The sequence below is a fragment of the Erigeron canadensis genome, chromosome 1 (assembly GCF_010389155.1).
Source record: "Erigeron canadensis isolate Cc75 chromosome 1, C_canadensis_v1, whole genome shotgun sequence".
Lineage (NCBI taxonomy): Eukaryota > Viridiplantae > Streptophyta > Magnoliopsida > Asterales > Asteraceae > Erigeron > Erigeron canadensis.
The window spans coordinates 8,787,144-8,801,376 of NC_057761.1; the positions used below are offsets into that span (position 1 = coordinate 8,787,144).

The 14,233-nt window shown below is 32.8% G+C and overlaps 1 protein-coding gene across 1 annotated transcript; it reads left to right on the plus strand.

The window, feature by feature from the left end:
• Positions 1–7,542: 7,542 nt before the first annotated feature.
• On the plus strand, positions 7,543–13,483 carry LOC122608247 (triosephosphate isomerase, chloroplastic). The gene is made up of 9 exons (XM_043781337.1): positions 7,543–7,903; positions 8,676–8,702; positions 9,211–9,280; positions 9,816–9,939; positions 11,136–11,220; positions 11,365–11,497; positions 11,819–11,992; positions 12,290–12,372; positions 13,144–13,483. Exons 1-9 carry the CDS (start codon positions 7,694–7,696, stop codon positions 13,198–13,200), a joined length of 963 nt encoding a protein of 320 aa, XP_043637272.1. The 5' UTR covers positions 7,543–7,693; the 3' UTR covers positions 13,201–13,483.
• The last annotated feature ends 750 nt before the right edge of the window (positions 13,484–14,233 follow it).

Consider the following 14,233-nt stretch of genomic DNA (forward strand, 5'->3'; position numbering starts at 1 on the left):
TAGTGGGAGTTTAATAAAGTTAATTAGTAATTCTATATGTAACTATTTTGTAACTATTTTTAAAAATGGGAGTGTGATAATTTTTATGCAAAAGTATCTATTAATAAACTATAACATAATTGAGATGTTTTTGAAATGACACGTGATATAATCCTTTAATCCTTGATTGATGTCATAACACGTGTCCTTTTAATTTATTTATTTTATTAAATTAGTTTTTTTAGTTGTATATAGATTCAATTTTCTTATTAGACTTATAATTAAACTTTTACTTTTTGTTTATATATACAAAACACATTATAACCTTATTTGATTGATCGTTTTTTTATTAAAAAAATCAAATTTTTTTTTTTTCTTAATTCTTCTACTCCTATTACTTATATGGGAAAATAATTTTCGTAGTCAACTGCAGCTAAACAGCAACCATGGAAGAACAAATTTTAAAAACAATTTACACTTTAACCATTTTAGTTTATAAATTATACAAGATCTCCCCTTAATTTTTATGTTAACTGTAGCTAACATCTTTGCAGTCAACAGCAGGGATGATTAGCCCTATTTATATTACTTATAATATGTTATTAACATGAAAACTTTAAAATTTTGATTTTATGATCTGAAATCACAGGGATTTGTCGTCATCCACACGTTCTGATTTTGATGTGAATGTAAAAATTTAATGTAAATCCAAGACTTTAGCAAAACATATATTATATTTATCATTGTTGTTTATTATAACTTAGCTTGAATCATCGATTTACTTTAACCACAATTTATCTCATACTCACGAACCATGTATGAACTAGGTATATTTGAATTTCTTTATGAGACAATCCCCATAGCTAACGTACATTATATGGGTATTAGGACTACTAGATATGAGTATAGGGAAAGAAGTTGAAGTATGAAATATTATGAGTTTATGACTAGCCGACTAGGGATGAGCACGAGTCAAACATGGGACAATCAAGAAACTGAAAACCGGAGTCAGGCCCGTTTAGAAGTCGGCCGTGTTTGGTTTGGACCGGTCTAAACTGGGCCGGGTTCAGTTCTAACCAGCTAGGCCTGATATATTGTTTTCTTTTGCAAATTGTTGTGGGCTTATTTTTTTATGGGCTTACATGACTCCTAGGCTTAAACATAAACATGCTATGTAATGTAAGGGTTGGCGTTGTAACAAAAAACGTGGCCACAACCTCTGCTGTTCCAAAAAATTAATTAGCAATTCCAAAAGTAGATTGAAACACAAAAATCAACCCGTTAATGTTTGATAACCATTAAACGCAACTATCAAAAAAATTAATCTGCTCATGTTTTCTACTTCTGTGTAGATTAACATGCTCATGTTTGAATTACATTGCAAGACATTCTACATTCCATAAATAGAAAAATGAATCAGACATGACCAAGAAAAAAAAAACCATCCAAAACACATACAACAATATCAAAATCACATTTTCAATCCATTTGAATAATATTTTGAAATTCTTCTTCCATTCCAACAGATATGACATATGAACACAAAGTAATAAAACACATGTATATGTTATGTAAATTCACATTTGATTTTGATCTAAATTACCTTTAACAATGTCTTCATCTCTTCGTAAATCAAAGTCCTCATTATCCATGTTAACCACCATCTTGGATGACTTTTTCACAAAGTCTACCTCATTTTCCCACAAAGGCTACATCATTTTCCTACTTATGAAGGTCATCGATATCAAGAACTTTCATAAAAAACCGGTGGGCAATAAATTACACTACATACAGTCAAACCTCTTTAAATTAATACTCGATAAATTAATACCTCGATAAAATTAATAATTTGTTCAGTCTAAACTTAAGAAATCAGGTGGAAATCAACACTAGATAAATTTGTAATTAATAAAATATTAAAATATCTCAACCCCAAACACTATTAATTTATAGAGATTTCACTATATGTAACAAGTTAAGTTAAAAAAAAGATTTAAAATCTTTAGAGCATATCATATGTCAGCATGCATTTGTAAAATTTATTTTAAAAGGTAACAAAAGTTTTCAAACATGTTTAACAATTTTGGCAACAATAGACGCGTCATGTATGATAGGTTTAAACATAGATCGTTTGCTTAAAAATAAGTAATATAATCACGTAGCATTGTATTTAAAAATGATAGTTTAAAAAGCATGACCGATCCATTATAGCTCTACCATTGATTTGGTTCAGTGCTGAGAATTCAAACATCCTGGCTAAACCAAGAAAATAATGCCCCTAATTTAACCGAATTCAAATACATAAACAACTTTATTTTATAAATTGGTTGTTGATCATAATTTTAGAATTACATACCATAATAGTTACTTATTACCTGATGATTCGTGAAGCTCTCCTAATAGTTACTTAGAACATTGTTGATCGTAAATAAGACATTTTTATAACATCTTATACATAACATATACATAAAATATTTACAAAATTATACCCCTTAAAAGTTATGCCTTGACCGAAAATCGGATTTACACAGCCTTTAAGCCTCCCCTGATTTGGTTCTATTAATGAGACATGGGCCCTAGTTATCATTAGGGAAGTGATATATCCGTATCACAACAAATGATAAAGGGATAAGTGCCCCAAAATGTAACTAAGTATGATCAATTGTCTATTGTAGGAACCAACTATCAGTTTTGGATATTGTATAAAAGTAACTTGGTAAAAGAGTCTAAAACATTAAAAAGTGACTTGTTCCATCATTAGCCGGTAAATACTCTATTTTCTTTTAACTATTTCCGACGTGGAATATGTGAGTTGACAAATAACAACAAAAACTAACTTACATATAAAACCAAACGTTGGATTAGTTTCTCATTTCACACACTTTTATACACACACACACACACACACTTTTACACATACACGACAATTCCAAACCAAATCCACACATACAACATATATACGAAATTCAAAATTCGTCTTCGATCGATGTCTATTTAACTCTTCCACTGCTATATCAAGGTATGTCTTTCATTTATCTACAAGTAATTCATGTTTTGTAGCAGATATAGAAAGGGGGAAAACCAAAAACCCTAATTTTTCATTTTTTCAATTTTTTAAATTTTATTGCAATTGCTTTCTATGTCAGAATATGCAAGATTCAATTCCTCGTATATTCTTTGACCGCAGATACTAAGTATCTTTGGGAAGGCTGTTAAAAGTAAGTGTCATCTCTTGAATACTCCTAACAATTAATAAAATGTGATAGCTTGGTTCATTATATAGGAATGCAAGATGAATAAAGGGGTATTATATATAAAATAAGTATTGTTGTATTGCTGCTTGTGTATATTTGCTACGAGAGAGGCGGAATAGAAGGCAATTCAAAATTGTTGAGTTGTGTAAAGGAAAGCAAATAGACCCGATTCTTACAGTTATCAAATACAGGAGTACGAGATTACAAGTTCAATCGCCACCAGCTCACATATTCCACGTCGGAAATAATTAAAAAGAAATAGAATATTTAATTACCGGCTAATGATGGAACAAGTCACTTTTTAATGTTTTAGACACTTTTACCAAGTTACTTCCATACAATATCTAAAACTGATAGTTGATTCCTACAATAGACATTTGACCATACTCATGCACTTAAGTATTTTCCCGCTGATGATGGAACAGGTCACTTTTTAATATTTTACTCTTCTACCAAGTTACTTCCATACAATATCCAAAACTGATAGTTGGTTCCTACAATAGACATTTGACCATACTTAGTTACATTTCTAGGCACTTATCCCAATGATAAATTTACCACATATAAACATTATATATTATACAGTATGTTGGACATTGTAATCTCATTAATCACAATGTCTATGAACAGTAACGTGCCACGTGGCGCTTCTTGGTTGGTCCACCTGTACTTCGCGTTTTTTCCCCGATTTTGCCATATCGGATTCCGTTAAGGTTATTTTTCGTTCCGTTTTTCTTGGTTTCCTACATAGTTTTTTTTGCTTTTGTGTTTTCTTTCTATTGGTCTACCTATACCCCGCGTTTTTTCAGATTTTGCCATATCGGATCCCGTTAAGGTTATTTTTCTTTCGGTTTTTGTTGGTTTATTACATAGTTTTTTTGCTTTTGTGTTTTCTTTCTATTGGTTCATCGTATACCCCACATCACTATTTAGATTTTGCCATTTTGGATCCCGATTGGGGTTTCTTCTTGGTGTTCATCATAGTTTTTTGGCTTTTGTGTTATGAATTAATATATTGAAAACTTTTACTCAATATTTTTTTTCCCTTTGTTATTTCTATTTTCGTTAAAGTTATTTATCTTTCGGTTTTTCTTGGTTTTTTGATATCTTTTTTTTCCTTATATGATCTCTTTTATTGGTTCATCATATACCCCGCATCACTATTTAGATTCTGACATTACGGATCCCATTTGGAGTTTTTTCTTTCGGTTTTTTTTTGCATGGTTATCAATAGTAATCATGCTTATTAAAACTTGACACGTGGCATCGGTTATAAAGTAACACATCATACGTTTCTTATAGTTTGGATTTTGCTACATTGCATCCTGTTCGGATTTGTCACGTCTTTTTTTTTTTATGTTTTTTTAGTTTTGTTTTTTCTTTTAGGATTTTTTTATTACGGGTTACTTCTTTTGTTTTTTTCACACTTTTTATTTGTCATTCAACCTTATTGTGATACACCCCGTACCACTACTTGCATTTTGCTATATAGCATCCGTTTAAATTTTAAATTAACATATTGATATTTTTGTCATATCACATGTCGTTCGGGTTTCTACTACGGGTTACGATTTGGTTTCATGCATATTTTTAAACAAACATATTAATGACAAAATTATTTCTAATTAAGCGGTCAAAAATTCATAGCATATATACTAAAATAACGAACCGTTTCAACAAGGGAATTGAGACCCCGCAACGCGGGTTCAAAATTTTCTAGTTGTGATAATTAGTTAATCAAAAATAGTGATACTAGTATTATTTCTCTTATCGATATATGACATTCGTTTCTATGTTGCATGTCTTTTGTCTTTAGCTAACATTGGGGATATACCTTGAATTTTAAGGGTGTAAACTATAGGAGTTTTGATTGTTTACCGAAGATAAATGGCTCCGGAAATTGGTTCATGGTATCAAGTAAAACCAATGAACTTCAAACACAAAAAAAAACTATATGTATGTCTTTATTACGAGAGATACTCGCGCAATACGTCGACAGTGGCGGTGACAGATAGTGGTGACAATGGTAGCGGTAACAATGTGGTTATTAATCTAAAAGTATAAATGTTTCGCTAATGAAACCTAATTCAAATGGATGAGCATTTGCTTTATTAGGTACTAGTTTTGTACCCGCGCGATGTGGCGGGGCTTAGGAAAAAAACGTTGGTTAAATAGCGGTACCGTGTTATTATATGAATGTATGATTCGACTCAAGTGTTTTTTATTCCGATTGAAAGTGCAAACCGCCGTTGTTGTTTTAGAGTAAATGGTTTTTATGTTGATTGATTATTTAGTAACGCATGACCGCATGTGTGTTTTCTGGGTATACTATGTGAGCAACTTCAGAGAAGAGAAGGGACACGCATAAGTTTTTTTCTTTTAAGGGTATTTTTGGAGTTTTAGTAATAAAGTATAGATTGATGGGAGTATATATTAAAAGGGTAAATTAGAAATTTTAAAGGTAGAGTGTTAAATTTTGGAGGGGGTAATTTGTTTATATAGATAATATAGGTTATAGATATAGATTTAGATAAATATAAAATGTTAAAGGCAAATATGATATTTCAAAAATAGAATAGTTTAATTTAAGAAAAGGCTTTTGGAATAAAGATAAAGATAATTGTCATTGAAAAAAAGTTTATTCTCGTCTTGGTCCTTTTAGATCATCAATTATGTCCCTTCATTTTCTATCCACTATATTCTTTTTGATCCTTATATGTAATGGGAATTCGCATATGAATATTGAATCATTTCGACTTATTTAGGCCCACGACATGAAATATTGATGTTAATTGATGGTGGCCACAATATAAACTCCATCAAATCATTGTATTGTTACAAGAGCTCATCAGTATAAACTTATGGGAAATGATATATTCACAACTCAAATTTGTCATCTACAACGATTGTCTACTTCAGACGGTTGTACATTGTGCAGTAAATATCTGTATTTATTGTAAATGGTAAATATTTGTTGTGAATATATCACTTCCCTAAACTTATTAAATTCGAGTCCCAAGCTAGGTCCGTGTATGTGTATCTTTTTGAAATTGAATCGTTCAATGCTTCAAAAATTAACTAAAATATACTGTATCAAAAAAGAAGAAGCGATAAATATATCTTTTATTTATTTGTACCACATAATTAGTACTAGGGGTAAGATTGAGTCGGTTTTGGCCCAAAACCGAAAACCAAACAGAAACTTTCGGTTTTTGAAAAACTAGAAACCATTGGATTCGGTTTTGATTCGGTTCGGTTTGGATCGGTTTTCGGGTTTTTTTTTTTTTTTTTGCTTTATTATGTAGTGTTAACTAAAAAAATGTTTATTATGTAGTAAAATTCTCAAAAGTTTATAGAAGCTAGACTATTAAGTTTTGGTCATCTATTTAATATATATAATTTTGAAAAACATATATTTATATGATTCTAATCAAAATATGTTTCTAATTATTACTCTCTCTGTCTCAATTTAAATATCATAGTTCGACATTTTGGGTCTTTCTTGTTTAACTTTGACCGTCTAGATTTCTATTTATGTTATGTAATATTTGATGTAATATATATGAATGAGTTAGGTTTAAATATATTTTATAACGATATAACTTTCGCTAAGTATTATAAAAAAAATAATAATATTAATGGTCAAAGTCGTGAAAGATTGACTTGGACAGTCAAACGTGGACATTTAAATTGGGACGGAGGGAGTATAATTTTGAAAAAGATAATAATAAACTTTCCCAATAAATTTAATATATATAATTTTGAAAAAGATATATTTATATGAGTTCTAATCAAAATATGTTTCTAATTATTATTATTAATTAAATTATTTGAGATTATCATTTATATAGAAATGGGGAACTCTAGCAATATATATCCAACGCTAATGCTAAGATAACGTGCATACGCGTAGATACGAAAAAAAAAAATTTCTTATCGCACGATACCTACGCTTAATTCATTAGTACTAGTATAAATACATCATAGTTGAAAGGATCGATCTAATTACTAATTTGTTTGAGCTAAGGTTGGTTCGTACGTAGATTGGCCCCATTGACATGTGGATATTATTGATGCTATCCATTCCCTTGAAACTTTTAACCCATATAATCCGACGATAATAACCGGATAAAACTAATTAATTGGATAATGACATCCAACGTCGTATCCGTGAACGGTGAACCATACCTGTTGTTAGGTATGGTTGTTGTATATGCACGCGCCAAAGGAAGAGCGTAGAAAGAGTGGGTGGAAAATGTAAAAAACGATCATGAAACTCATCGCCACCTTAATTTTTTATCAACCAATCAAATTACACCCTCAACCAACAACAGTAGCCGTTGGTACTTCTTTTTTAGTTCAGTATCTATCTATCTCCCCACCAACCACCACCACCACCACCATTTTTACTTCTTCAAATTAGGGTTTTACTATTATACTTACAATAAAATACACAAACAATGGCGGCAATGGTTTCAACTTCACTCTCCGCCGGCCCTAAGTCACAACAACTCTCCGCCACCGCTCCTCCGCCTCTTTTCTCCGGCCTCCGCCGCTCCTCCGCCGCAACTCAATCCTTCTTTCAATCCGTTAATTCTCACTTACGTCTCTCTTCCTCCACTTCTTCTCGTCCTTCTACAGCCATCCTTGCCATGGCCGGCACCGGCAAGGTTTATTTTTATTCTAGTCAAATAAATTTCATTTTTAATTTATTATCTCATTTTTTTATTGGATCTATTTCTTTCATATATATATATGAATAAGTTTTTACCTTGTCCTGTCAGAATGATTATTGTCAGCTAAGCTGGTTAAGATCGTCAATTTGCTATCTGAATAAATTGTTAACTGAAATAAATAAAAAAAGAACAATTGAATATTTCAAGAGCGTATATACACTTTCTGTATCTGTTTTCTGGCTTTTGAATTTATATACATGAGGTTTCTGAAATAATGAGTTGAAATGTTATTGTTAAAGTTGGTTTTGTTCCAAAAAGCTTTGAAAAGGAAATTTTTAGAGGTAGTTTTCGGAGTGGATTGTATTATCGGACGACTAAATTGATTATTTTTCGAACTATTTAAACCAATTGCATTATGTTATGCTACCACAATGTAGTTTAAGTAACGAACACAAGACCAACCGAAACTGCATTGTGAAAGCTTTTTATGTATTCTGGAAAATGGGTTTCAGTGATGTAAATAAAGACTTCATTTCAACTTTTAATTTTACCTTCTAATGGTGTAGTCAAATTGCAACGACAATAATGATACTTTCCAATCCCACAAGTATGTGGAAGGATCCATTGATTTAAATAGTACCATGTCTATACCGTGCTTAAAAGGAGTGATCTTTATGCTGATTTGTTCCTGAATTAAACTATATTTTTTCGCACTTCTTTATCGATATTAGTGACTGACGATTGATATTGTTTTCTTTTGTTACAGTTCTTTGTTGGCGGAAACTGGAAATGTGTAAGTAACCATGCCTTCTTTTTTCTGTGTCACTGATTAAGTTTCTGATACACAAAAATTGTTTGGCGTTAATGAAATCATGAAGGCATTGAATATTTGTGGTAACAATCAGTAAAGCATTAAACTTTCACCATATACCTGTCATGTTTGTGCCTCATATCTATGCTCTTTTCATTGTTAATGTACCTGTAATAGATAATTCTTTAGGTCAACAATATCTTTATGTTCATGTGCATATGGTTTTCAGCTGGAGGATCTTTGTTGGGATTGCACCCATAATCCCCTTACAAAACATTTTAATTATAATAAATGCCTATGTAAAACCTTTAATAGGACAAACATGTATGTATCTCTTTTACTTGAATTATACCAAAGCCTGGTTGATAGAATTTACAAAATCCTTGGCCTTCTCTATGTAGCTTTTTAAAGTGGTTTTGCGTTATTGCTCTTCCTATCTCTCGTAGTTGTAGTTTTCTCTAATGACCTGCCTTGTAATCGTTTGTTATAGAATGGAACAAAAGATTCTATCAAGCAACTAGTCTCAGACTTGAACAGTGCAACATTGGAGCCTGATGTTGGTTAGTTTACCTTCATCTCTTTTTGATTAAATAATCTCATGATGTTTTCATATGCTATGGTTTCACACAAATTACTGTTACTCTAAAGTGAGCCGCCTGAGATTGATAAAAGTCACTTACCAATCTTACTTTTATTGAATTCTACCTTGTATCCAGTATATAATACCCTAATTGGTCATCTTTTTATACATGTTAATCTCTTTACACTTGCATATACAGTGAACTGTTTCTATTTTTTTCACTTAAGTTTATTTAACGTTATTTGATTAGTTTCTTTTTTATTTTTGTATAAAAATCTACATGAAGAGTTATTGGTTATTATAGACAACCTATTACTTACACTAATTGTCTCAAGTGAGACTTCAACCCACTTTCTTAACGGGTCAGCCATTACTTTATGCCAAAGGCCCTCTGATTCTATTTAAAATCTTGATCCTGTATTCCTGTGGTGTTCATGGAAACTTCTGGTGGTTTAGTGATGTCTTTGCCATTATTGTTAGAGCTGGATCCAACTGTAACTTTCTGAACTCTGCAGATGTTGTTGTGGGCCCCCCTTTTATTTATATTGATCAAGTAAAGAGCTCTTTAACTGATCGCATTGAGATAGCTGCTCAAAATTCTTGGATTGGTAAAGGTGGAGCATTTACTGGAGAGATCAGGTATTCATCTTGAACTATCACACCGCAATTTTTTACTTGTTATATATTGTGAATTTGCGAGTATTAAATAAATTCAAAATGGCCCACAGCTAGCCTACTTAAAAATGGGTTGTGTAAAGTCCTCATTAAATGTTTGTTCAGAAAGTTTTTGGTTTAACCTAGAGGGGTTCATAGATGAATGATCAAAGTCTAAAAATACATAAAAGAGACACCATCTTTGCAACTGATCATGTGGTCTCTGTGATTGCTCTATACAATAACATTATGATAGTTTGCTTCTGGGTTTAAAACTGCCAACACATTGGGCTGATTACAACATGGGTAACATTAGAATGTCTACCATTTCTTTTATAGTTTTATTAAAGAGATCTGAAAACCTAACAACTCATCAGATTGTATAAACAGAAGAGTTGTATACCATAGTTGTCAAAAGCGAAGGCGATGTCAAAGCGCAAAGACCTCAAATAGGGCGAAGGCGAGAGGCGCAAAAAAAGCGCACGCCCGGGGGAAAAAAAGCGCACTAAGTAAATAATTATAAAATATTTATATATAGTGAAAACTAATAGTAAAAGAAAAATCAAATGTCATTTATAAAACCAAATATCATTCAAAAAATAAAAACTTCAAATTATTAGACTATTTTCTATCTCTTATTTTATCTTCTTAAACAACTATGGTCACTCATTTTGGCCGGAAAACATTAGATCTAGCCACGATTTGGCCGGATATTGAATGATTTAGTCGAATGTTGACCCATTTAACCAATTTGATCGCCGTTGACTACCAGAGTTGACCGTTGTTGATCGCCTTTTTCATGGTCGACTTGGGCCTAGGGTTTCAGGCGCTGGAGGTGCGCCTCGCCCGCCTTTTGCGCCTAGGCGCAAGAGGCGCTCGCCTTTGACAACACTGTTGTATACACACAGAGTAATTTATTAATGTTTGAAGGAGAACTTCAAAGTTTTAATGTGTACTTTTTTTAGTAAAGAAGGCCGGCACATTCTAGTTAATACCTTTTTTTTTGTAGTTCTAATGTGTACTTGATCAACAATTGATACCTTCACTCTTTCAGAGTACCCCAAGATGAGAATCTCTTGATTCCTAGTACTTTGACATGTGGCAGCTTCCACATTTGTGCTCCATACATATTAACCACTATTCATTGTACGTTTGTGACATAACTATGCTTTTATTTGCAGTGCGGAGCAACTAAAAGATATTGGATGCAAGTGGGTAATTCTTGGGCATTCTGAGAGGAGACATGTGATTGGGGAAAACGATGAGGTGAGATATATTATTTTTTTATTCATCAATCACAAAATGTGAAAGTATAAACTTTCTTATATGCAGACATGCAACGGTAGTACCATTTTATATGATTCAATTATTTTGGTTTTGTGCTCATAACTCATGCACCTCTATTACCAGTTTATAGGTAAGAAGGCTGCCTATGCATTGGGACAGAATCTTGGAGTAATTGCTTGCATCGGAGAACTGTTGGAAGAAAGAGAAGCAGGCAAAACATTTGATGTATGTTTCAAGCAATTGAAAGCATATGCAGGCAAGCTGCCTTAGACCCTAAATCTGATTAGTTTTATCTCATGGTTGTATAATTAATTAATTGTAATATGACTTAATACGTTTTACCTGTTTTTTGTACCATCATTCTCTGTTTAACGCACTCTAGCTCATGCATTTCACTTGGCTTCTCTTAACTTTCTGTTCTGATGCTATCATTTTGAACATAAATTGCCCCCTTTTTTTTATGTTGCTTCGTTTGCATAAAGTACAGTATTATTATTTTCTACATCACATTCCCTGGTTAAAATCTTGAAATCACTTGAAGCAATGCAATTGAATGAGATCGTTATGTCATGTGCAGATGCTGTGTCCAGTTGGGATGACATTGTAATTGCATATGAACCGGTATGGGCTATTGGAACTGGTAAAGTGGCTTCACCCGAGCAGGCTCAGGAAGTACATGTTGCTGTTCGTGACTGGCTTGCTAAAAATGTATCGACCGAAGTTGCTTCTAAAACACGTATCATCTATGGAGGTAATAAATAAGTAGTCATTGCAGCCTAATAATTTCGTTTCTGTTAAAAATACAATGACTGATATTAGTGCACTTTCGCTTTTCATGGGCGATTGATCAATGGTGTCACCTTCTGATAATTAAGGCTCCTATTCTTCTTTTGGATTGCTTGGAAGTTTTTTAACAAAGTTGTAGCACATTATACGTTCTGTATCTTTAAAGTTATTTGGGAAAATAGCCTTAATGAAAATTTGTGCTTGCTACTCCTTAATTCACATGCTGACGGATGTGTTAACTAAATTTTATCCCTGCACACAGGGTCTGTAAATGCAGGCAACTCGGCTGACCTGGCCAAAAAAGAAGACATCGATGGATTTCTCGTCGGTGGTGCTTCTTTGAAGGTATTATCTTATCTTCTTTTGTTATGTTGTGGAGCCAACTGTTTATGGTTACATATATAAATATGTTTTAAGTCAGCATGTATTTTAAATACTTTGATAGCAAAGCAAATCAGGCTAGCTACGACTCTGAAATGAAAAGGAAAATTTTATTTATCCCCCCTCCTAAACCCTTAAAATATCATATATATATGTATATATATATATATTCTTATAGCACAAGTTCCAGTGCACCATGTAGTAAACTGGTTCATAGACCCCATGCGTACAATGGTTTAAAGCATGGTTGGGAGTATATGATATTTGGGGTTTTCGGAGAAGTATATATGAAATTGTTCAGAAATGAAGAAGTATATCTTCTCATGAAACTTCGTTTCAGATTGTCCCATTAAAATGTTGACATTTAGTTTCTTGTGATATTCCAAACTGAAATGGGTTTGCACAATCCCTTTACTTGTCTTGCCTTAGATATGTCATGAGCCATCAGCTGTTTTACCTACATGGTGTTTATTGTCAAATATGTCAATTTGAAGGGTATAAATTATAATGTGAAAGAGAGAGACACAAGTTCCCAATCAAAAGAGTATGGTACAAAAAGTGTTCTCTCTATCCTAGCCCATTGTCGTATAACTAAAAACAGTTCCCTTGCTTGTTAATCATTTTCCCAATTACTACAAACTAAGTAAATGATCAGTATCCTACCTCATGCTTGCCAATTAACTGAACCTCATGCTTGCCAATTAACTGAAATTATGATTTTGAATGTTCATGCAGGGTTCTGATTTTGCAACCATCATTAATTCTGTGACGGCCAAAAAAGTTGCTGCTTGATCATCCAGTCGCATATGGTTTTGGATTGGGAGGAAGTAAGTACCTTAGAGTGTATCATGTTAGTTGAGGTCCTATTGGCATGTGAGCCACTTCAGTTTAGCGGATTTCGTTTCACTCCGCCTTCAAAATGGATAAACTACACTTCAGTACGCACAATGTGCATTTCCCTTTATACAAGATTTGTAATAGATATAATCACCCCAAATCCACATGTCTTTTGGTTATAACTTACAAATCATGCAATAAAGTTAATAAGAAGAGAAATGATTTTTCCTCCTAAAAATATCCTCCTACTAATCATCAATTAACACACGATGACATGTGCCATCCATATTTATCGGTTTTTTTTTTTTTTTTTTTTTTTGTCATTTTAGCACTTGGTTTTGCCCTGTGTGAATGTGTGATCATCTTACTCTTGGGAGAATTTGGAGGAGGATATTTTAGGAGGGTGCATCATTACTCGACGGAAAATCTATTCCCTGATCGGATTTTTGTTAACTAAACGAGCATTATGGGAAATTTCTATGGCCTCATTTCTGTTTAATCATCATTGTGCAACTCATTTTGCACTCTCTCATTTGGGTAGTTAGTTTATTAACCCAAAACCATATTCGTTAGAGTAGTCCTTCACTCAAGGAATATATGCCATAATTCAAACCTATATACAAAGCAACCTGACCTCTTTATACATGTACCCAAAAACCTACACTAGCAAGAAAGGTATACAACTACATGAATATATTATGTATTCAATATTTTTGGAAACATATAGAGGTGGAGATTGGTAGAGGAGAGGGAGATAAATGGACCAGTTCAATGCGAGCCAAAAAAGCCTGTCATCTGCCTCGCTGCCACCTCTTCCTTTGGTAGCGATTTTTGCCATTGTGGTGTTCTTGCTGTCTCTCTCACAATACTCAAACTTCAAGAGTCTGTCAGATAATGTAGGAATCAGTTTCCAGTTATTTGTCGTCTTAACACCAGTTATTCTCATCTTTTTCGTGTCTTCAAGCTGGCTCTCACCTAAAGGTCAGTG

What these genes read in the sequence shown, in the direction of transcription:
- LOC122608247 (XM_043781337.1), top strand. Translation starts at nt 7,694, where the DNA reads ATGGCGGCAATGGTTTCAACTTCACTCTCCGCCGGCCCTAAGTCACAA. An exon ending in TTGGCGGAAACTGGAAATGT is followed by an intron (nt 8,703 to 9,210) that starts GTAAGTAACCAT and finishes CGTTTGTTATAG; the next exon opens with AATGGAACAAAAGATTCTAT. An exon ending in AACACGTATCATCTATGGAG is followed by an intron (nt 11,993 to 12,289) that starts GTAATAAATAAG and finishes CCCTGCACACAG; the next exon opens with GGTCTGTAAATGCAGGCAAC.